Source organism: Botrytis byssoidea (genome assembly GCF_014898295.1).
Source record: "Botrytis byssoidea strain MUCL 94 chromosome Unknown BBYS_007, whole genome shotgun sequence".
NCBI classification, from domain to species: domain Eukaryota; kingdom Fungi; phylum Ascomycota; class Leotiomycetes; order Helotiales; family Sclerotiniaceae; genus Botrytis; species Botrytis byssoidea.
In genome coordinates this window covers 1,266,061-1,289,144 of record NW_024065848.1, presented here as the reverse complement: position 1 = coordinate 1,289,144, position 23,084 = coordinate 1,266,061, and the positions used below count along the sequence as shown (strand labels likewise).

Genomic DNA, 23,084 nt, shown 5'->3' with positions numbered 1-23,084 from the left:
GGTATCTGTTTGGTGGTGATTATACTCACTGGCCTCGATCGTCAGCATATGTGAGACAGGGCCACAGATCGATCCTTTTGAGGCGTTGGGGGATGTGCGCATCGTGAGTACAAAAATGGAGCCAAACTCGGGGGACAGGACCAAAGCGGCGGGACCTAGTTCCTTTGACACTGGCGTACATGCAATTTCGCCGACTGGGATGGGTATGCAAGCTTGCTTGTTGAGAAGACCGTGAACAAACATGTGAAGCTAAGAAGCTAGGATGGTTGTGATAGTTGTGATGAGATAGGCGATGATCACGTGTGGGCGAGGGGGGTGGAGATCGAGAATTTTGAACGCGCAGGGTATGGCAGGGGGGTGATACAAATTCTGTAGAATGGACTCCGTACGGAGAGTTATTAATATGTTGTAGGTACCGTATATGGTTGCTACCTGCATGCGCTACGCTGGTCGGATTCTGCTGTTTTTCTTCGGGGAAATGAAGATGGTCGTGTGCATGTTGATTGCAGGTTGGGCTTGGATACTACGTCACTTCAGTCACTAAGCTGTGCGGTATGGTGAGAATGTATGGCTACGATAGTGGCAGGGAGTTAGAGCGCAGTGTAGTGATACCTAGATATCTGCAAATTTTGTCAGATGCATTGCAATTACTTGGCTGTGAGTGAAATGTTATTTGTGTACAAGTAGATATCTGAATTTCCTGATTTATAGACACGATTGGTGGAAATGATCGAAGTATAACATGTATACTAGATAGCATCATCGTGCAGATTCTTCATTGCCAGATACTGTGTGTTCACGAATGAATACGTATCGGTGGACTTATAGATATCTGTTTTGACGTTCCATGACCACTTGAATGTACAAGCATGACCAGCCAGTTGAGAAAAGAACATTCTGACTGAGACCAGTCTTTTTCAAGGAGCCATGGTTCTGTGATACTTGAGTGACATTCCCATATTAAATCGAGAAGGCATTATAAGTATAATATTGACATGCGTACACGGCATCGTGTTGGAGATACCATCATGACGATAGTAAATGCTTGATATGTACACAATTTGAATACCACTGCACATGCAGTTTTAGCTGTGCGTGTGACGTTGGGTTTCGAGGATATCGGTATATACATTGGTAAACATGCGCATATCCGGATGATGAGCTGCAGAAACGGAGAGGCGATAAAGCTTTATTTTTCTGATGTATGTAATGGGATCGATCGGATCGGAGAGGAAGATTCTGTGTGAGGGATGTGCTGTGGTTTTAATGTTGTGAAACGGTCTAGTAAGGTTAAGGAAAATAGGTGAGGGGTAGAATGGTAATTGTTAATAGGAAATTATGTAGTGAAGGGCTATATTGGCTTGTGATGAAGGAGAGCCAAAAAGATAAAAGAATTTTGGGCCTTGTATTCGCAATTGATTCATCTGGATAATATGGGAATAATCAAAGCTAGTGGACAGGAAAAGTTCGATGAAAATGTGTACACCAGTGGTGGTTTCTTCGCACTTGACATTCAGGTAATTACCAATCAGAACTTTTTCATGGAACACTTCTCAAAGTGCGATAAACACCAAACAAAAAGAGTTTAGGGTCTCGGATGTGGAGGTACACAGCATACCTCGTACCTGGGCATATCTACTTGGATAAGCCACACTCGGCGAATCTATGTAAACTACACCTGAGACTACAGACACACTCGCGTATTATATCCGCACTCTTGCATATGCTTTGCAACTTCAGGAAATTAAACGTGATTCTGTAGGCTCTTTGTGTGCAGATGCAGATGAACACGAGGTTTATCGTATGTGTAGAGACGGTTAGGTGCGAAGCCGGCAATCTGCATCAGGTGGGAACACGTGTCGATGGAATTTGCGGAGACTTCGGAAGACTTTGAGATCGGGGATCTGAGTTCGTGCCACTGAGCGTTGTACAGAGATACGGTATGTTTGCTGGGCTGGTGATTTGAGAGGATCAAACTGAGTAATGAACATACTCGTGATCTACTTTGATAGATGTAGTGGATTTTTTTCGGAGATCTAAAATTTACACTAAATCATGTATAGATTCTCCGGGTGCATACATCTAGCGGTTGCGTTGAAGCCAATACGTAGGTCGATCTGAATGTATTTCCCGCAGAAGATCAGTAGTAGCTGACAGAAGCATTCTGGCGGGGCACCAAATCCTTTTCTGGCCATGGATCTTCGACTCTGAAAATTCCATGATTCATGGTAGTACACAGTGTATCTGAACGGTACAACTTGATCTCTCTAGGTGTCAGTATGATATCAAGTACCTAGGTAGTTGAAGTCAGGTTGCATGTTTTTAGACAGTTTTCTTGCTTCGGTTGTCTCCGGCTCTTTCATGTCCTCGAATGCTCCCAATCTCGAAATTGTGTAGATTTAGTTTTAGATTGTACCAGATCTGCATGTAGTACTAGTGCTACTTTGAAGGTTCCTTCGCCTAAAGTTGATTGACTCTTCTTGTCTTAGATCGTTTGTCTCGGATCTAAGACTTCGACGTGAGTAATTGTTATTCCCATCGTTGAGCCAGGAGGGATCTAATCTATCATAGTAATATGTATCTTGGATACACCCTTTGAACTGGCTTCAAGGGCAGCGACAGCTAGCAACCCCAGAGCACTCTTCGCATATTGGAGAGGAAGCATAACAACGGTATCTGTCGCTGCGCCATCTTCGATTGCCATGGGTAGCTTGGGAAAAAGTTAGGATTGACTCAGCATCATTTGAAATTGATGATGTTGCCTTCCGAGACATTATCTCCGCCTCATCTTGGTACTTACTTGCAGTTGGTTGTACACTAAAACGATTCAATCTTCAAGGTATCGAGATTATTTAGACGTGAATTCCAAGGGAATGCTTTGCCAGGAGAGTACATCCGAAATTCTTAGTATTTAAGTGAATATTTTCTAACCCGATTGATATATCGCATCGTGCTGAGAATGAACAACCTGGAAAGCGTCGATCATCTGGTTCATCTTTAACACCAGATTTGTCAATACACTAAATCCCACCAGGCTGGAAGCTTCCGTGTATACTAGATGCTGTCAAACACCTGGGCTGTGGGTACCTGAGACATCTTTCGATGCTTTTCTGAGCCTGATTTACCAAAAGCCAGTTGGAAAGAAGAGTGATGGTTTCGGGATTACGAAGTTATGATTAAATGTGTAAAACCAACTGTTTTGATCACTTAAGATTTTAAACATGGATTTAGGAACTACCCACACATGAAATGAATCATGCAGGATTTTCCCTGGATTTACACGAACTCCAAATACCGCTGATTGAATGCAAGATCGGTATCAGAAAATGAAATTTTGGCACAGTGAGCGCCGAAGTTTTATGGAAAATCAATTCACGGTACGTGTTTTGAAGCTTCTGCCACGAACATACGCCAGAGGCAGTGATTAAAGCCTGTCAGGAGAGATAACTTTCAAACATCACTAGCAATGCCCGTGGCGGTTGACAAAGAGCGGCGTGAGTTGCGCGCGAGTGTATAGGAGCATATGAGCTGAGATTTCCAAGTGTGTGGACAACGCAATCGCGCCGTACAGATGTGTACTCAATGAACTAGAACGATCAAGTGGGTAAAGATTGCTCGAGTGACAAGGCTGTAAGTGGTCATTTTAAGCTTGAAAGACAGTCGAAGTTTGAATGACGATCATATCAACAGATGAGATAGATATTCGCGGGGCTCAGTGCTTCAGATCATTGACTAATGAATTGATGAACCATGAAATTTGACATGATTTTCGGTTCTAAATATCTGCTATCTCCTCGCGTATGTCAATTCGGCTATAATTTCCCAAGGTGGTTCTCACATGTCGTACTTGGCATGTACTGCCTTTTGAGGCTGATGGGAAAAGATTCAGGATTGATCCCTAATTTTTCTGTTTTAGAAAATCATGTATGCCGTGCTGTCCACTCTGAAGACTGTTCAAGCGTGATATCATGGGGTAAAACCCAACTCTGCAGCCTAAGCACTTGCCTGGGGGTTAGAACAATCATAAAATCAAACGAAAAACCCATCGTTCAATTCATAGTTCAAGGCGGAGTCACCAGCAATTTGCCTCTTCGGTTGGCAGGCATAGACGGAACCAAAAGCCTGAATCTCGAAGAAACATCCGATAATCTACATCGTACCATCATCATGACGATGCGTTGGCGGATTCGAAAGGCCCAGAGCCCATAATTAGCTATTCTCTGATAGCTAAAAACGTAGTGAACACCTGTAGAGCTCGTACTTCAAGAATCTCGATTTGGGCTTGAACGTCTCAGAAAAACCCCTATACCATATCGCATCGACTGAAGAGGAAATCGCAATCTTGAGTATAGTGGTCGAGAGTCGAATTCCAATAGCATTTCGACGCCGTCCTAGTTCCTACTGGGTCAAGACGTAAATCAAAACGTAGATTACAAAGTGATATGAGTATCTAGTATCGAATGGCATTTAGAAGGGATTCGATGGTACCGTAACAAGAAGCGTACGATGTATTCAATTCTTGTAGTAATGGCACCTGCAACCAATTGAATTTGATCTTCCGTTGATTTGAAGCATCAGCCACACTAGCCACAAGAGGCTCACGCGACCTAACCTTATTCAAGCTGCTACAGCACATCTGCCCAGACTTCGAGACCAACACCCCACTGTACCATCACAATTAGTAAACAGCCTTACAAATACATCGTACGCTAAACTGGTCTCCCGTTGAGGCTGTAGAGTTTTTCTTTTGGAAAATCTGTTGGAAGCATCGACTAGGAGAAAGAAGTCATTGAATACCTTTTCTTAAGGGCAAAGTTCGAGTCCGATATTGTAAATTTTACAACTGATAAGGATTGAGGGGATCATGAAGCTGTGATAACGCCATACAAAGTGGGGGCATCGAGTCCTAGACATAAGGATATAAGGAATATCGCAACGCATTAGCAATCGATTGGGAGTTTTCCACTATCCTGACAAGTTTTACGTGTGTCAATCGAGTCTTGAGACATGGGTCTTCTGTAAGTATTCGCGGCACAATACTCAACATCCAATTGATGCTAATATGTGTTATAAGTGCATTAGGAACACCACTTGAGTGGCCGGAAGCCAAACAGAATGCACAAATAGTCAGGGAATGGGGCATACAGGTACGACTAGAAGGGCTGGTTACATGGCGAGAGACTTTGCTCATAAGATTCAATATAGCAACTACTAGCGATATGGAATCGAGCGAAGGGGAAAGAGCGAGATGCCCTACTATGGGGTGACGAGGTCAGCAGATACTCATTCATTCATGGATGGAAGATGGTCGCTAAACTTTTTCAGGTCGAATATTTGGTCGTGAACTACAAGGATGATGATCAGAAAGTAACTTTGTCCTTGAGACAGGCAGATATCCTGACCGCGTTAGCCCAAGACGAGAAACTGCGTACGAATGGAGGATGCGTACCAGCATTACAAGACGTCACTAATACCAAGTGGGTCTATCAGATTGAGTTGAGGGAAACCGCTAACAATCCCAAGGGGTAGCGCATTACCGGTTTTCCATCCCGAATTCGGACGGTTTATGCTTGAAGCTACACCTGGAAGACCTTGGGGGATTGGGTTCAAGGATTTATTGGACGTCGAACCTAACATGAAGTGGAGGTGTGTTATATAAACTTGAAAGCGAGTTGATGGAGCTGATGTTGTGAAGGCGTAAACTCGCTAAAGAGCACATGAATGCTGAAGAGTATCCAATTACTTTGACAACCTATCCTCGATTAGGATCACCCGGCATATTTACGTCCCCTTTCTTCCCACCTTCTGGAGAGAAATTACGGTCACAATTCGTTCCTGATGAGATTGCTAATCCACACATTCGATTTCCTACTCTGGCAGCCAACATTCGTGCAAGAAGAGGCCGGAAAGTTCAGGTAAATGTACCTGTATTCAGAGATGAAAACACTTCATGGCCTTGGAAGGATCCGACTGTCAATTACGACATGCACAATTGGCCAGAGGATGATGATGTTCGGAATGGTGCTGCTCCTGACAATTTTATTCATATGGACGCAATGGCTTTCGGCATGGGCAGCTGTTGCTTGCAAATTACCTTTCAAGCCAAAAATATCACAGAAGGAAGACGAATGTATGATCAATTAAGTCCTCTGGCTCCGATTCTCCTCGCCTTAACTGCAGCAACTCCAATCTACAAAGGCTTTTTAGCCGACACGGACGTCCGATGGAATCAGATCAGTCGGGCTGTAGACGATCGAACTCCAGAAGAGTTAGGAGAGAAGGTTAGTGGAGCTATACTCAATGCATGTACAACACTAATTCTAGTAGCCCCTATTACATGATCGATGGCGCATACCCAAGTCACGCTATGCCTCTAATTCTACGTATATTTCGGAAGATTCGCGGTTACGCAAAGAGTACTTGGACCCAGATCTTGTCACCGATCCCGAAGTCAAACAAGAGCTGATGAATGGAGGCATGGATGACCGATTAGCTACCCACTTTGCCCATCTTTTCATTCGTGATCCGATTGTCATTTTTGCTGAAGATTTGAAAGAACTTGACCTATCTAAGACGGATCATTTCGAAAACCTCCAGTCAACTAATTGGCAACATATGCGCTTTAAGCCGCCGCCAACAGGAAACGACATTGGTTGGAGAGTAGAATTTAGGCCAATGGAAATTCAGATCACTGATTTCGAAAATGCTGCCTTTTCGGTATTCATCGTGCTTATAACGCGAGCTATCCTCTCCTTCGACCTCAATTTTTATATACCTATCACCAAAGTAAGTGAAAATATGGAAACGGCACATGCACGAGATGCAGTCTTGGAAGAGAAGTTTTACTTTCGAAAGAATCCATTTCCAACTCGTGCGCCGCGACCATATTCCTCGAATGGTGGAGCGTCTGGTAGGGCATCGGGTACCAACACTCCGCTCAGTATTTCAAGGCCATCCACACCATCTGGCCCCGTGGAAGATGAATATGCTCCTATGTCCATCGACGAAATTATGAACGGCAGCAAGAGTGATTCAGAAAATAACTTCCCAGGCTTGATACCATTAGTCGAATCATATCTCGACAGTGTCAATATTGATGTACAGACCAGGTGTGAGCTAGCCTCTTATTTGGATTTGATCAGAAAAAGGGCAGACGGAAGATTGTGGACAGCAGCGAAATGGATAAGAACTTTTGTTGCGAGTCATGAGGATTACAAGAAGGATAGTGTCGTAAACGAAAAGATCAATCATGACTTGATAAAGACAGTCATTGAATTAGGAGAAGAATGCACAAAGGGCGTCAAAGATGTGGAGAAATTTCTGGGTCGAGAGAGATGTGGAAATTGCTGAAGAAGCAGACAGTATAAAAGCATAAATAGCATTAGAACAATAGTCTTTGGCAAGAAGACATCTGGTCACAATTATTGAGGATGGCCGCCTCCACTAGTCGAAATCCCTAGGATTCAATTCATTTCTTACTACACCTAACCTAAATGCCTATCCAGCACGCAACAAAAGTATATATATCATTTTGAGAATGTCAATTTTCTGTGTTCAATGAGGTATATCTCAAGTGCCAAATCGGACCGAGAACCCCCATTCAATTTCTAATACATCTCTTTAGACGAGACACTAATAACAAATATACAACTCGTAAATTACATCTTTTTAAGTTTCTGATGCTCAGAATTGATACCCACCAGCTACCTACTTGGATTAGTCAGCTGACCATCATGAAACTTTCGCTGCCGGTATAGACAACATTCTTATTGGCATTGAGAATGTCGCACAAATGTAAAAAATGACAAATGAAGGTCCATAAATTCCCAAAATGGACAACTCTACGCGGAAACAAGAACCCCCGGTCGCAAAAACGAACACCTCATCCCAACCACGACTCTCCATCTCGCAAACCCACATCGCTCTTCCACTCCTCGTTACTTCCAGTTAGGTTTTTTAGTCTAACTAATCGTTTTGTCTCTTCGGTTTGTTTCGGGAATATGGAATACCATTCAGAACCTGACACTGACCCGAATACTGGTGATAGCCTTATTGATGGTCGAAATGGGATTGAAGAGGATCTGATTGCTTCGACGTCTGGAGAAGGACTCAATGAGACTGTAGAGGATTTATGTAGTGACACTTCAGAGTCGAATGTTGGAAACGAGGATGATGAAAGCAATGCAGGGGAGAAAGGAAGAAACGTGATAGTAACACCAAGAACATACCAACTGGAAATGTTGGAAGAAAGTTTGAAGAGGAATGTCATCGTTGCGGTAAGTATGTCTTATAGTGTTGGTAGCACCTGGTGCTAAGAGTCGTAGATGGATACAGGAAGTGGCAAGACACATGTGTAAGTCTTTCTTACCTTGGAGTCAAGATTGGAATCTATGGAGAAGAGATTGAGTTCCAGCTATTATACTATAGACAAGGTCTTTTGAAATCGAGTACTGGTAGACGGTGGTATCTACATCATGAGTCACAGGCATATTTTCTTCCGGAAGCTTGTCATAACCTGACCATTCAATCATTTAGGGCTGTTCTCCGAATGCTAGCAGAACTCGAGCGGATGAAGCCCGACAAGGTGGGAAGAAAGTTGTAATTCCTCGTTTTTCTCTTCCTGATCTTGTCATTGCAGATAATATGGTTTCTTGCACCTACCGTTGCGCTCTGTGCTCAGCACCACGAATATCTCCAGCTGAATATTCCCTCGGTTTTGATCAAAATGCTTGTTGGCGCTGATGGCGTGGATCGATGGACAGAGCAGAGACAGTGGGATGCGATCTTGAAAGATGTTAAAGTAGTCGTATCTCCCTATCAAGTTCTCTTGGATGCCCTCACGCACGGGTTCGTACGCATGGGGCGTCTCTCCTTGATCATTTTTGACGAAGGTGAGTATCATGCACGTCACTACTTGCTGAGCAAGACATCTTCTCAAACTCCGCTGAATGATTATAGCACATAATTGTGTAAACAAAGCTCCAGGAGCTAAGATTATGAAATCTTTTTATCATCCGTATAAGTCGACATCCCCACTTCCTCACATTCTGGGCCTTTCGGCCAGCCCTGTCATGAGATCTAGTCCGCAATCTTTGAGTGATATCGAAGAGACTTTGGATGCCGTTTGTCGCACGCCAAAGTTACATCAAGCAGATCTTCGACTTCGAGTAAAGCTGCCACTGCTATCTATTATTTACTACACCCCAGTGTCAAATATCATCATGACGAAGACTGTGGCGAGCCTAAGAAATGTTGTACAAAGTCTCAACATTTTTGAAGACCCTTACGTGTTGACACTAAAGAGGAGTGATAGCGAAAAAAGCCAGCGTGAGCTAGCAAAAGTTCTCAAGAGCTTCAAGACATATAGTCAAGTTCAATTGAAGTCAATTAACAAAACTAGCAGTGAGATTATCCTTGTCGAGCTAGGCCCCTGGGCTGCAGATTACTATATCTCAGCAGTGGTGACGAGATACTTGAAGGCAGTGTCGGCAAAAGACACCTTCGCTATTGAAGATTCACCAGCTGCCGAGAAGCTATATATCGCCAAGGCTCTCAGACAAGTCGAAATTTCCCCTTTAATTCTCTCAGACACAGACAAAATTTCTAACAAGGTTAAAAAGCTACTGGAGGTAATTGTGCAACAGAAGCCCCCCTTTTCTGCTATCATCTTTGTCCAAGAAAGAGCTACGGTCTCTGTACTAGCCCATCTATTATCGCATCATCCATTAACAAAAGAGCGTTTTAAGATTGGGACTATGGTAGGTACATCCTCAAACAGAAATCGTACAGACCAAATAGGAGAGCTTGTAGATATTAAACAACAAAAAGACACTTTGTCAAGTTTCAAGAGTGGAAAGATTGGTATCCTTATAGCTACGAATGTGCTGGAAGAGGGAATCGATGTTCGTGCCTGCAATCTGGTGATATGCTTTAGGTAAGTTTAATGGAATATCTGACATGTCACTCCTAGACATTGTGTGTAGACCCTCATCTTTCGCGTCTTCTTCATTCCCCGCGCAGCCTTGGTACCGCATTGTACCCCGGAATATCCTTTCACGAGCAATTACTGACTCCCTGATGAAATAGTAAACCAGCAAATCTCAAATCTTTCATACAAAGAAGAGGGCGGGCGAGACAGCAAGACTCCAAGCTTATTCTGCTTGATGCTTCAGGCGATAAAGTGACAAATTGGCGCGAGCTTGAACGAAACATGCGAGAGGAGTACGAAAAAGAAATGCGAGAGTTAAAGCATATCTACGAAATAGAGACAGCTGATGAACAGTCGGAGGATGATAGGGTTTTGCGAGTAGAAAGCACTGGTGCTCAATTAGATCTTGATAGCGCTTTGGCGCATCTCTATCATTTTTGTGCAGTCTTGACTACAAAAGATTTCGTTGATCTCAGGCCCGATTTTATCTACTCCTCCAGTCTGGGATCTAAATATGTTCGGGCAAAGGTCATTCTGCCCGGATCGGTTTCTCAAAGTCTGCGGGTTCATGAAAGCCGCGGAGCGTGGTTGAGCGAGAAATCAGCTGCAAAGGATGCAGCTTTTGAGGCGTATTTAGCGTTATACAAGGGAGGTTTAGTGAATGATAACTTGCTACCCTTAATGGTGCACGACAAAGTCATCGATGACTTGACTTCAAAGCCCGTGGATACTCGCGCGTCTCTCCTGGAGGTGAAGGAGAGATTGGATCCATGGTTTGACATTGCTAGAGCATGGCAAGAGGCAGAACACCATGCTGGAATCGTTCGCACATCGGTTATGAGCTTTAATGGGATGAAATTGGAACTTTGTCTTCCCATTGAGCCACCGGCAATACCCCCATTAAAACTTTACTGGGATTCTGATACTGACTTTTTCGTTGACTTTACAAACGATATCGAGATCGGTACTAGCGAGAATATGTTGGCGCAGGCGTTGAACGATACCAATCTACTGTTATCAGATCGTGGCCGTAAAGTTCACATCCAGCCACGTCGAACAGTCGTGCAATTTCTTTTGCTTCAAGATGTGGGCTCACTCAGCTCAGATTGTGTTCCAGTTGATCTTAATGGCGATATTAAAAATACAGGATTTATCAGAGAGGTCGGCAAACTAGAATCGCCCTATGTTTTTGAAAAGTGGTTGCCTAGTAAGCCAGCGATTAATCAAGTCAAGAACCCTTATCCAGACTATTCAGATGCCCCGGAACATGTCCCACATCTAGCTGTGGTTAAAGTAAGTCGTCGTGTAGACTTTATGCACAAGGTACAGAATGCAAACCCCTCATCATCTTCGAAACAATTTTCCTCTGTGCTACCTGCTTCGAAATGTGTGCAAGATGTAATGTCCGCACAGTTATCTCAATTTGGAATGATGATTCCTTCCATCACACATCACATTGAGGTGCAACTCGTCGTAGATCGCCTATCCAGAACCATCCTCAGAGATCTTGAAATCAGCGATCGGAGCCTTATTCAGACCGCTATCACACATGCTAGTTACTCATTAGACTCAAACTATCAACGTCTTGAATTTCTAGGTGACTCGATTCTCAAACTATGCACGTCGGTACAGTTGGTTGCAGCGCATCTAGATTGGCACGAAGGATATTTGTCGGCTATGAAGGATCGTATCGTATCCAATTCACGGTCATCAAGAGCAGCGGCCGAGCTCGGTCTAGACGAGTACATAATGACCAAGAAGTTCACCGGCGCAAAATGGCGTCCAATGTATGTCGAAGATCTGGTCATCGCAGAACAAAAAACCAGAGAAATGTCCTCCAAAATCCTTTCCGATGTTGTGGAAGCACTCATCGGCGCATGCATGGTCGATGGCGGTATTCCCAAAGCCCTCAAATCTCTACAATTATTCTTCCCCGAACTCGACTGGCTCCCTCTAGAAACCCGACAGATGTCTCTCTACCAACAAGCTCCCGATAACCTCAATCTCCCCATTACTCTCCGCCCCGTCGAACACATCCTCGGCTATACCTTCACCAAAAAATCTCTCCTTATCGAAGCCATGACGCACCCCTCCTACACCAGCGGCGCGCAATCCCTCGAGCGACTCGAATTCCTCGGCGACTCCATCCTCGACAACATCATCGTTACCGCCATGTGGTCCCACCCCGTCCCCCTCTCCCACTTCCACATGCATCTCCTGCGCTCCGCGCTCGTCAACGCAGATTTTCTCGCTTTTCTCTGCATGGAAATGAGTATCCACCAAAACATCACCCATCTCATCGAAGGAAACAACCACCACATCCACGAAACCCACTCGCGACGCCGCGTCTCCCTCGTGAGTTTCCTCCGTCACTCAAGCGTATCTTTCTCTATCTATCAAAAAGAGGCTCTGGCGCGCCACGCGGAATTGCGCGAACAGATTCTCGAGGTGATATATACTGGGGATCGATTTCCCTGGGCCCTATTATCGCGATTGGATGCGCGAAAGTTTTTCTCCGATATGATTGAGAGTTTGCTGGGCGCGGTATGGATTGATAGCGGGTCGATGGAGGTATGCACGCAGTTATTGGAACGAATGGGGGTACTTAAATACATGCGACGAATTTTGAAAGAAGGAGTGCGGATTATGCATCCGAAGGAGGAGTTGGGTATCGTGGCCGATGCTGAAAACGTCAAGTACGTTTTGCGGCGTGAGAAGATGGGCGGAGATGATACGAATGCGGATGATGATGCAGATGGAGAGGTGCGCGCGGAGTATCGGTGCACGGTATTTGTGGGCGGGGAAGAGATTGTAGAGGTGGGGGGCGGAGTGAGGAAAGAGGAGATTCAGGCGAGGGCTGCGGAGGAAGCGGTGCGAATTTTGAAGGCAAGGGGTCACGGGAGGGGGAATGCGGGGGAGGGGAAAAAGAGAAAGTTGTTTGATGGACAGAGGGTATCTGCAAGGGGAGGAGAAAACATTGAGGGGGAAGACAAGATGGACCTTGATTAATCCATTTCTTGACATCAGGTTACCAGTTGTGAATTACGGTTGACACTACTACTTGGGTATGTTTTCTTGGCTTATAGTCAATCACAAAATAGATTATCAAATGAGATAGTTATTTCGATTGCTTAATACTTAAAATTAGTTGAGTAAAATCTCAAAAATTCTGAAAAGCTTCCGAGCTGCTAAAAAGTCACCGGGACGAGAATATCACGAAGAAGCCAAGTCTTCACCTGGGAACTACCTAAGATCAACAAATGATCATCATGTTACACTATCATCTATGCGGTAATCATGCCAAGCGAGCCGCCAGTTCTTGGGGGTGGAGCGCTTGGAATAGGGGGCCGGATTGCCATATCCCTATCGAGATCTAGATGGTATCGATATGATACATTAATGCAATGAAGGTTTTGAAAATGATATTCCACCTGATTGATCATTATTGGCATGCACGTTCCTGCGGGATCATGGTAAATAATTGTAACATATAGTCTATATATTTAGTAGCTAGCAAGGAGACGAATAGTTCAAACGCATTCCGCCTTCTCTTTACCATTCTCCTTCTCGTGTCCATGTATCATAATTGCAAAGAAACGATGTTTCTTGGATTGTGCTAAGAGGTCTCCAGCTTCGACAGCCAATTGATAATCATCATGGCTTGAACCATTGCAACTTTTTCCCCATATCTTTCTCCGTCCGTACTACTTGCCTGTATTGTCAGATTCCAAAGTCGAAGGATATCCATGTGTTTGTCAGGGGCAATTCTGTTTAGCTCGTCTTGATACTTCCATATCTCCATATTTCCCTCATTACCGAATTCCTTTGAAACGCCGTAGGCAGTAGGACCAAGAAGAAGTATTGGAACATTGCGCTCAGCGCCGTTGGTGATACCTATCCACTCATTTATTGAATCGATGGAGAACTTCATATCGTGAGAATATTTATGGCCAAGAGAAAAGATAACCGGAGTAGGCCGCCAAGGATCTGGTTTTTGGTATGCTAATGACTTAAAGGTAGCTATAGCGGCGAACGAAGCAGGCGTGGTCGTGAATGGTATGTAAGCATGGGGAATTCCTAAATTTTATGTTAGAGTGCTGTCATACAGAATATTCAAATTACCCTTACTTTGACAAGCGTATGGGCTTCCTTTTGGATCATTCGCTTCATTTTTGACAACTTCCTCGGAGCTCTTCACAGAATATCCGAGACAATTGTTGTCCAAGAATTGAGCGTCGCATTTACATGCAATCCGCTCATCATCTGTCATCAACCATTCTTGGAGGCCGCCATGCGATATATCTTCTCTTAGAAACACATTGAGAGCAGCATATATAGTTTGCGCAGTCTCATCACCAAGGAAAACAATAGCGCTAAATCTTTCGAGTATCATGCATACTTCGGAAGTCGAAAACCATCGATATGTGCAACCTATCTCGATGAGCTGCATTCACAAACATGGGCAAAAGTGTATTCTCACCTTTGCCAACATATGGTTCATCGAATCCGTGTCTACCTCCACTGCTCAAAGCTTCGAGAAGTGTTGCTCTGTTTTTGCAGAAGGGTGAGACGTTGGATTTGGTGGGGTATGGTACATGGTAGATATCTGATTGTGTGATTCCACAGTCTTTGCTTCCTAGATACTGTTTGATGGCACTTCTCGTAGTTAGAATAGCTATATCCTTGCTCAATTGAAGATATTACCTCTCTCCAGGCTCAATCACCTTCGATTTAGATGAGACCACGACATTCTCAGATACAAACCCCTTGAATGGAGACCAGACTGCATAAATGAAGACAAATACGACTAGACATATGCCTCCGAGACGGTAGTTGCTTGAAGAAATCATTATCAGCTTAATTAAACTTAATTTATGGAAGATATTTGAAGCTGCAATTGACGATAATTTCATCGAAGGGGTCTTGTCATTCTGGTACAGTTGGGTTTTCGCTCAAGAAAGAAAAGAAAGATTGATGTTGAAGCGGGCAGATCAGCCAGCGGGTAGTTGCATCTTCCTGATTGAGTTATCAAATCGCTCTTTCCCCGTTTGTTGTTTTTGTGACACGCCAAAAGGTCGTCATGTTTCGTGGTCGAAGATATCAAATTCATACTTTCGATAAGGAATATGGTTTAACAGAAACAGCCAAAACTTTGGATGCTCATTTCATATACCGGAATTCCTTCATCCTTCTTTCTTCAATCTTCATTCTCTGTTCTCGATATGCTTGTTTTCCATTCTCTAGTTTTGATCAGGTCGATCTTGCAAAATAAAGTAGAAATATCAAACTGTACCAAGTCGCTCTTTACATAGAGCGACTTCGATGCAAGTCCTGAATTCAATACTACCTCATCTGTCTTTTGCTCTTTTGCTCTCTTGCTGTTTTGAAATTCGCAGATCATATTGGCGTGAGAGTCCAGACTGTAGATGTGTCACGTGTTTCATGCCCCTCCACTCATTTCGACTTATCCATCTCCACATCAGATGGAACCTCAGAAGAGCCCAAGGAAAAGTTGAGAGAATAAATATGAATTCCAAGACTCAGCTCATTCACAAAGTAAAAGTTTATCTGCCTACCAATTTCTTGTCAATTTCTTGTCAATTTCTTGTCAATCCCTTGCTATTTATTTTCTCCGCCAATGACAATTGTCAGTATCCTTCCCGCAGGTATCCGTAAGATTGAGTTTTCCGGATTGGTCCATGGTTTAACATCCGAGGTAATTGTCGATGCTTGATGTATAGAATATGGCGACATGCATGTTGCGAAAGGAAGATTGACATCTTCTTCCCAAGATTATTAGGTTGACTCAGCTGTCAATGCCAATAGTGCAATACCAAGAATATATAGTAAGACGGACACAACATAAGACCATTCTAAGCAAGACTGCCGTATAGGAAATTGAGAAGATCGTCGTGACTCTACACACCCATAGCGTCTATTGTCATTTTGCAGGTTTTCGGCTAGAAACGAGCAGGACACAGTATGTATGTACCTAGTATAGACGGTGTAGTTGAAGATGGTGTATGTTGTTGAACGTGATGTGTAAGTTCAGCAAGCCAGAGAAAGATCCGAATTACCTTTCTAGCAAGGGCGGGGAAATGCTCAATGACAAACAGCGTTGCAACGTGGGTGATATATGGTGCATCGTCGGTAAGGTTATCTCGGTCGTTCGGAAACAAGGGGGATGATGGAGGAGCTTTCGGTACTCAGAGACACACATCCATACAATACATACATACATACATACATACATCCATATATCCATACATGCCTAGCCTTTCTTCCATTTGCTGCAGATTATCTTGTACCAGTAATATAGCACTTTTTTATACGATGAGAACTTGACTATTTTTCATCTAATCATTGTACATGTGCACACGATCAATTTTCAATTAGAGAAAAATAAGATTTGCATTTGTTTGCAAACAATCAATTGATAACGATTTCTTTCTTCCTTCTCTCTATCTCTCCCTCCTTACCTATCTTTACTATTTCCAATTGTCAATTCACCAATCACCGCCTGCGTTTTGCCTCGGTAGCATTTGGTTAGCTCTGCGTCATCTGAGTAAAGGTACTCACTCAACTCCCAGGATATCACGAACGCGGGGAGAAAACTCAACAATTATTCAAACATCGTAAAGATTTCAATCCCGCCAACGACACCTCATGTTAGACTGAAAGACGAGATATTTGAAGGGGTTAAGATCACATTTTAGGGGCCCTAGGGCCAAAGGAATTAAACAAGATGTCGTGGAAGACAACTGAGATGTTGATGGATACCATCAAACATTATTCACACTTCCCAGCTACGGGTGTGAGTCTGAGGCAGATGGTACAATTTGGAGAGAGGCCATCTACAGGTAAGCTATTAGATTATATTCTAGGGACTAGGGGGGGGTTCTGCCATTGTTCCTAAGCTAATAAAGTATTGCTCCACGAACAGGTACACTTTTCCGAGCATCACAATTCCTCTCTGAAGAACTACCAATACGACTTGCGCATCGAGTGCAAGAACTATCAGACTTACCAGATGGCCTCAATGAGATGCCCTCCATCAAGAGGGTGAAGGATTGGTATGCACAGTCATTTGAGGTATGATTCTTTATCCACCCACAAATGCCGACGTGAATTGACATGTGAAAGGAAATTACCACACTCCCTCGACCACAATTATCATCAGATGTTAAGGAAAGACTTATGAAGCCTGCGAAAATAAATGGAAAGCAATCCAAAATTCTTGCCGAAGCAACACAAAACCCGAGCGTAATGAGGGGCCAGTACAGCTCTAATGGAAATGGAAAAGAATCAAAGTCAGCCGCAGCAAGAAGATATTTTGCCACAGTAGAAGATAGTACAGACTGGCCCCCAGAGCTTCATGATTATAACCAGAGATTTGCACAAACCCTTAACCACATCAAGAGGCGGCACGACGGAGTTGTCACAACCGTTGCGCAAGGAATACTCGAATATAAGCGGAAACGGCAACGCATGCAGATCGACAATAACATACAATCCTTCCTTGACCGTTTCTACATGTCCCGTATTGGCATAAGAATGCTGATTGGACAACACATAGCACTCACAGATCAAAGTCACGATAAAGATCCTAATTATGTAGGAATTATATGCACGAAAACCAATGTTCGAGATCTTGCGGAAGAAGCAATCGAGAACGCTAGATTTGTCTGCGAAGACCATTATGGACTTTTTGATGCGCCAAAGATTCAACTCGTGTGCCCTCCAAATCTCCATTTTATGTATGTACCGGGCCATCTTTCGCATATGCTCTTCGAAACTCTCAAAAATTCCCTTCGAGCTGTTGTCGAAACACATGGACAGGACAAACAAGATTTTCCCGTCACAAAAGTCGTCGTTGCGGAGGGAAAAGAGGATATTACCATCAAAATCTCGGACGAGGGTGGCGGAATACCTAGAAGTTCTATACCTTTAGTTTGGACCTATATGTATACCACCGTGGACAGTACACCCAGCCTAGATCCAGACTTTGATAAGAGTGATTTCAAAGCTCCAATGGCAGGATTTGGTTACGGTCTCCCAATTTCAAGATTATATGCTAGATATTTTGGAGGAGATTTGAAGTTGATTAGTATGGAGGGGTACGTTTGACAACTTTTTCTTTAATATTCCTTTTTCTACAAATATGCAATGAACTAACCAGCACTACTACGAAATAGCTACGGAACAGATGTATACCTTCACCTAAACCGACTTTCCTCGAGTTCGGAGCCTCTCCAATAACAATCAGCAGTCATGAGGGATACCTGGAAAACACAGTCCCCTCCCGATATTGGCGGCGCGCGCTCAAGGGGGGGAGACGGTATATCCCGAGGATTGACGCTGGGTCTAGGACATAAACAAATGAATTTGAAATTAGGCAAAGGAAAAGCAGGAATGGGAATGCGAGAGGTTTCGGAACGCAAACAAGTCGGTGATGCGGAAAGTATGATTAATGAGGGAAGAGGAGGGAGCGGAATGGAAGGAGTTTTTATGGGTGAAGGGGGGGAGGTCTAGAGAGAGAGAGAGCGAGAAGAGAGAGAAAAAAGAATATGGTGTTGTAGACAAGAAAAGAGGTGTGAAAACTTGCGGCGATACTAGATTGAGCGGGTTTAGATCGGATAGCATGGGATGGGATGGGTGGAATAGGGGAAGAAACAGAAATGATGGAGTTGGTTGGAGACTTTTGTATATATTTGGATATGCACAACACTGTGTTCATGTCCCTTTCGTCATGAAACGTGGATGATTGCGAACCTCGAAACTTCGAAACTTGAGAGCGAGAGCGAGATGCGCACAAGAATGAGGATGAGAATGGGCATGAGAATAAGCATGAGATTGGGTGGATGGCTGGCTGGCTTAATTTATATGTTACGTATGTACCTAGGTATGGATGGTATGGTATGGTATCGATTATGAATAAAATAAAGTAAATGAGATAAGATGAGATGATATACTATAGAAGATGAGGAGATGAGATGGCGTGTGACGATGTGATGATTTAATGAGATATATTAGTTTGAATTGCATTGGATTGGATTGATATGATATATGGAAGGAGAAGTTGTGATACAGGTGCCTAGTGATATCGATATATATATACATGGCTCTCTCTATATATATATTTACATATACATTATATAAATAAAGCAGAAAGCAGAATTTCCTTATATCCACCCTCTCTCCCCCCTCCATCCTCCATCCATTCATCCATCCATTCATACATCCCCCCTCTTCTCTTTTTTATTTCCTCTACTCGCTAGCTAGCTAGCCCCTCGCCTCTTCCCAGACCTCCCTCCCAGAACATAACATCCATCACCCATAAATAAAATCATCGCATGCCGAACCCCACAGCTATATGTATGTAGGTATGCATACTATAATATAACACGATATAACACGATACAAACTCCGCATCCCAACACACACAAATGACATCATATCCATCCATCCATTCACATCGCATCACACTAAATCAAATCTCAAATTCAGAAAACCCGAAACCAAAACCCAAAGCCAAAGCCAAAGTCAAAAAACATAAATCTCATAAAATAAATTCTGATAATGGTATCGTACTTGCTAACCTGCATAACCCTAAGAACCTCAACGCTAAAAGACAAAAACACATACATCCAATATGAATTGATAATGTTACCAAGAAACCATTCCATTCCATTCCATCCCTTTCCTAGCCCCTAAATATTCAAAATCCAAAAGTCCATTTCCTAATTCCATATCTTATCCCTATCCTTTGCCTATAATAGAAGCGAGAACCAGTGATTTTCCAGATCCAAAAACGACCGCATCCAAACATAAAGTGACAACGTCAATATCAATCCATAAACTTCATCTCTCATCTTTCATCATCATATGATATCATATCATCAATAAAAAATCATTCGTTAATATAATCCCCAGAAGTTTCAGTACTTCCCCCACGATACATCAGTAATACATACTATTCCTCATACTCTTATCCAGCCCACTACCTCGATACCAATCCTCGTAATCAGCGCCAACTGTGGGTTCCATATACGAGCTCCTAGTTGTGTGTTCGCTATATGCGGAGCCCGTAGATTTAGTGGGACGATCACGGTCATAATCGCTACTTCTTGAATCTAGTCCTTCGTGTAACCTATCCCATTTCTCGGCATCTCTCGGACTTGAGAAATCATTGATATGGGTAGTACTTGAGAAACGATCATCTTCTGCTCTACGGTGAGACCGGTCATCACGTCGCCTATCTCTCGAGTCCCGAATATCTGAAGAAGGTGGCGGAGGGAAGGAATTAGTCGATCCATATGAAGAGGGTGCGAAGGCGGGTGGGAAACTGGCGGGCGATGGCACATAAGTACTGGATCCATTATCAATATTGGTAGGTGTTGAATGACTGTAGCTTTTGAATTGAGGGCTACGACTGCGTTTCGAAGACGAGAGTGGCGGTGGCTTATAATTATCCTGGCTTGCATTACTTTGCCTACGGGTATGTCTTGACCGACTACGCTCACGTTCTTGCGGTTCTTTTACGCGACTAGTAGAATTCGCCCGTCCAGGCCTGTTTGGGAAATTAGGATTACTGGTTTCGGTGTGAGTCTTGCCACTACCAGGCTGGGCGGAATATGGTTTTCTTTCGCGTTCAATCGGTACACTTGGTCCCTCGTCGACGCTTGACGACTCAGATGGGGCCGAAGGGGCTCCAGCATAAGGCATGCGTTCTCGTTCTATAGGCTTGCTAGTGGGGCCTGTGTATGAGGAGGCCCTAGGTTGAGGTGTATCATCAGAACGGGATTGCGATCGATCAGTGGGTGATGTCTGACGAAGTGGTACGCTCGAGGTTGTTGGCTTGCTTCTGCTGCTGTTATGAGAAATCCCAAGTTCATCAGAGAAGTGAGATAATGAAGTCCTCATAAGTTTCTCCAATTCACGATCCCCGGTGTTAGGTAACAAGTGGCGTGATATCTGTTTTGGTAAACGTTCCGGTTTTCCATCTACCATTTGCCCATCGGCATTAATCGGTAAAGCTAGGACAACTTTTCCTAACCTCTCGGATTCTTCGCTAGGATAAGCGGAAATCTGAATCGTCATCCAATGTGCAAATCCAAGTGGAGTCAAGGCCGGTATCGTAGGAGCCGAATGGAAATCTTCTTGGACGAGGTGATGTTGACATCCAAGATCTTGGTATAGCTTCGATATCTGTGTATTGGACAAATTTTTGAAGATAGCTAGATCTGTGAGCACGGGTAGAGCTAAGGTATAGATTGGGAAATCTTACAAACATATGGATGGATTTCCTTGGTGTTAATCGGGTACGAGCTATAATATGTTGCCATTTTCGAAGGTGTAATCACAATACTCCTTTTGGGCGCAAAATCATCGACCTGTGAAAGGTGTCAGTAGGACATTTGACATAGCCTCAGATTGGAATGAAAATAAAATGATTCGGCGGAAGCCTTGTCACACCGAAATGCCTCGTCGAAGGATAGGAAGACTAACAATATGATTCGCAAGTCCTCTCAAGAACTGTCCCAATCGTTCCGTAGGCCGAGAATCATTATCGAACAATCGACCCCATTTTTGATCAATTGTAGATAATTCCAAGGTCGAGTATGTGCGGTGAACTTTCTGCGCCGGTCGCTCATTATAAACACGATCACGATCACGATCACGGTCATTAAACCTCCCGGAAGGTTTGTCCGAGGAAGGACTTGCTGGAGGAGATCTCATAGGTTCTGTAGGTGGAGGGGAAAAGGTTGGTTTGGTAGTGGAAGTTGGTGAAGGAGGAGTGTAAACTCTGCGGTTATCTAGAGGGGGAGGAGATTGATTTGTAGAGTTGGATTTCTCAGAATATTCGCGTTGCATATATGAGGCTCGCGGTTGGTCATCAATGGAGCCTGTTTGCTTCAGATGTTCGAAGACTAAGTGAATAGGTTTCAGTAAGCATGGGCGACTGGTGAGGCTCAACAACGCTCAAAAATGACAAACATGCAACGAAGAGAAGTACAACATATACTCACGTTCTCTTTTGACCTTTTCCGTGATTGCGGCAATTATCTCCGGCGATACTGCATCGTGATCTACAGCAGTGCCACGGTCGGAGCCATATGATGTTCCCATATTATTATTGTTTGATGGGTATGACTGTTGTGGTGAATGTGGTGGTACACTTGATGTGCTTTGGGAAGCATAGGGTGAATCTCGAGATTCGGTAGGATATCTATTCGAGGTCGAGGGGATTGAATAGGCAGGCATATGCCTGTTGGGATCATTGAAATTGTAGGTCTCGTAGGTCTCATAATCATATTCCGGCCCTGAATCGCCTCGTAGAGGGCGACCATAAGCGTCAAAATGGGCCATCTTCAAAGGCGAGGCTATGTTATTTTGGCGTTTGCTACTTCATAAAGGTTGAGTGAGGGGTTGAGTTTCGGCTTGGTATATGTTATTCTTGTGTCTTATACTATGCTCGTGATTCGAATGGAAGATGAGGTTGGATTTGACACAATATATGATCCACGGTTTGTAAGACGAGATATTCAATTTGGGATTCGAAAGCTCTGAGTCTGAGGTTATGTATGGTGGGGGATGTCACCGTTTCTCAATATGTGCAAAAGCTTTATTGGGAAGATGTGAGAAATATCTCGAAGAAAGTCGTGTCGTCCCCAGTTTCCGATGAAGTTAGCTAGGTAAGTCAGTCAGCTCCATACAATACCTTATCACTAGGTACCTACTCGGTGCAGGTGCAGAATCCGATGCAGAGCGGAAGAAACAAAAGAAAACAAGACTTTTTTTTACTTCAGATACTGCAATGCAAGTCGAGCAAGGACTCTTCTCTTCTGTCGCTATACGTCCAATCACATCCTAGTCTATGGCTTCCATTGGCTTATTTGGCGTCAAGAGTCCCACGAGATAATTTCCAACATACATATATATCGGGCAACGGCTATGCGGAAAGTTGTTTTTTCTTATTGTTTTACTCATCAATAAATGGATGGATGGGTGGATGGGATGGGTGGATGAATGAATGCCCAAAGTTCGAGAGCAGACCTGGGCACAAAAATGTATTTGATACAACGATTACGATTACGATTAGAATTGAGATCTACCAAGATGACATACTAGGTAGACAAAGCTCAGTCAAAATACA

The 23,084-nt window shown here is 43.6% G+C and overlaps 6 protein-coding genes across 6 annotated transcripts; 4 read left to right on the top strand and 2 right to left on the bottom strand.

The window, feature by feature from the left end:
* Nucleotides 1-5,007: 5,007 nt before the first annotated feature.
* EAE97_004448 (uncharacterized protein) lies at nt 5,008-7,350 on the top strand (the record flags this gene model as incomplete). Its single annotated transcript, XM_038874960.1, has 7 exons — nt 5,008-5,018; nt 5,075-5,147; nt 5,206-5,271; nt 5,326-5,477; nt 5,524-5,646; nt 5,696-6,281; nt 6,328-7,350. 7 exons carry the CDS (start codon nt 5,008-5,010, stop codon nt 7,348-7,350), a joined length of 2,034 nt encoding a protein of 677 aa, XP_038734404.1.
* Nucleotides 7,351-7,808: 458 nt separating this feature from the next.
* EAE97_004447 (uncharacterized protein) lies at nt 7,809-12,937 on the top strand (the record flags this gene model as incomplete). Its single annotated transcript, XM_038874959.1, has 6 exons — nt 7,809-8,276; nt 8,325-8,353; nt 8,536-8,584; nt 8,639-8,891; nt 8,959-9,934; nt 10,087-12,937. The coding sequence occupies 6 exons, from the start codon at nt 7,809-7,811 to the stop codon at nt 12,935-12,937; spliced, it is 4,626 nt and encodes a 1,541-aa protein (XP_038734403.1).
* A 607-nt stretch (nt 12,938-13,544) lies between these two features.
* Nucleotides 13,545-14,778, bottom strand: EAE97_004446 (uncharacterized protein; the record flags this gene model as incomplete). Its single annotated transcript, XM_038874958.1, has 4 exons — nt 13,545-14,005; nt 14,057-14,359; nt 14,409-14,584; nt 14,633-14,778. 4 exons carry the CDS (start codon nt 14,776-14,778, stop codon nt 13,545-13,547), a joined length of 1,086 nt encoding a protein of 361 aa, XP_038734402.1.
* A 1,895-nt stretch (nt 14,779-16,673) lies between these two features.
* EAE97_004445 (uncharacterized protein) lies at nt 16,674-18,187 on the top strand (the record flags this gene model as incomplete). The annotated part of the gene is made up of 4 exons (XM_038874957.1): nt 16,674-16,788; nt 16,872-17,020; nt 17,072-18,045; nt 18,124-18,187. 4 exons carry the CDS (start codon nt 16,674-16,676, stop codon nt 18,185-18,187), a joined length of 1,302 nt encoding a protein of 433 aa, XP_038734401.1.
* A 12-nt stretch (nt 18,188-18,199) lies between these two features.
* Nucleotides 18,200-18,460, top strand: EAE97_004444 (uncharacterized protein; the record flags this gene model as incomplete). Its single annotated transcript, XM_038874956.1, has 1 exon — nt 18,200-18,460. The coding sequence occupies one exon, from the start codon at nt 18,200-18,202 to the stop codon at nt 18,458-18,460; it is 261 nt and encodes an 86-aa protein (XP_038734400.1).
* Nucleotides 18,461-19,467: 1,007 nt separating this feature from the next.
* On the bottom strand, nt 19,468-22,711 carry EAE97_004443 (uncharacterized protein). The gene is made up of 4 exons (XM_038874955.1): nt 21,958-22,711; nt 21,437-21,858; nt 21,216-21,321; nt 19,468-21,165 (listed from the first exon to the last, which is right to left on the bottom strand). The coding sequence occupies exons 1-4, from the start codon at nt 22,295-22,297 to the stop codon at nt 19,889-19,891; spliced, it is 2,145 nt and encodes a 714-aa protein (XP_038734399.1). The 5' UTR covers nt 22,298-22,711; the 3' UTR covers nt 19,468-19,888.
* Nucleotides 22,712-23,084: the final 373 nt, after the last annotated feature.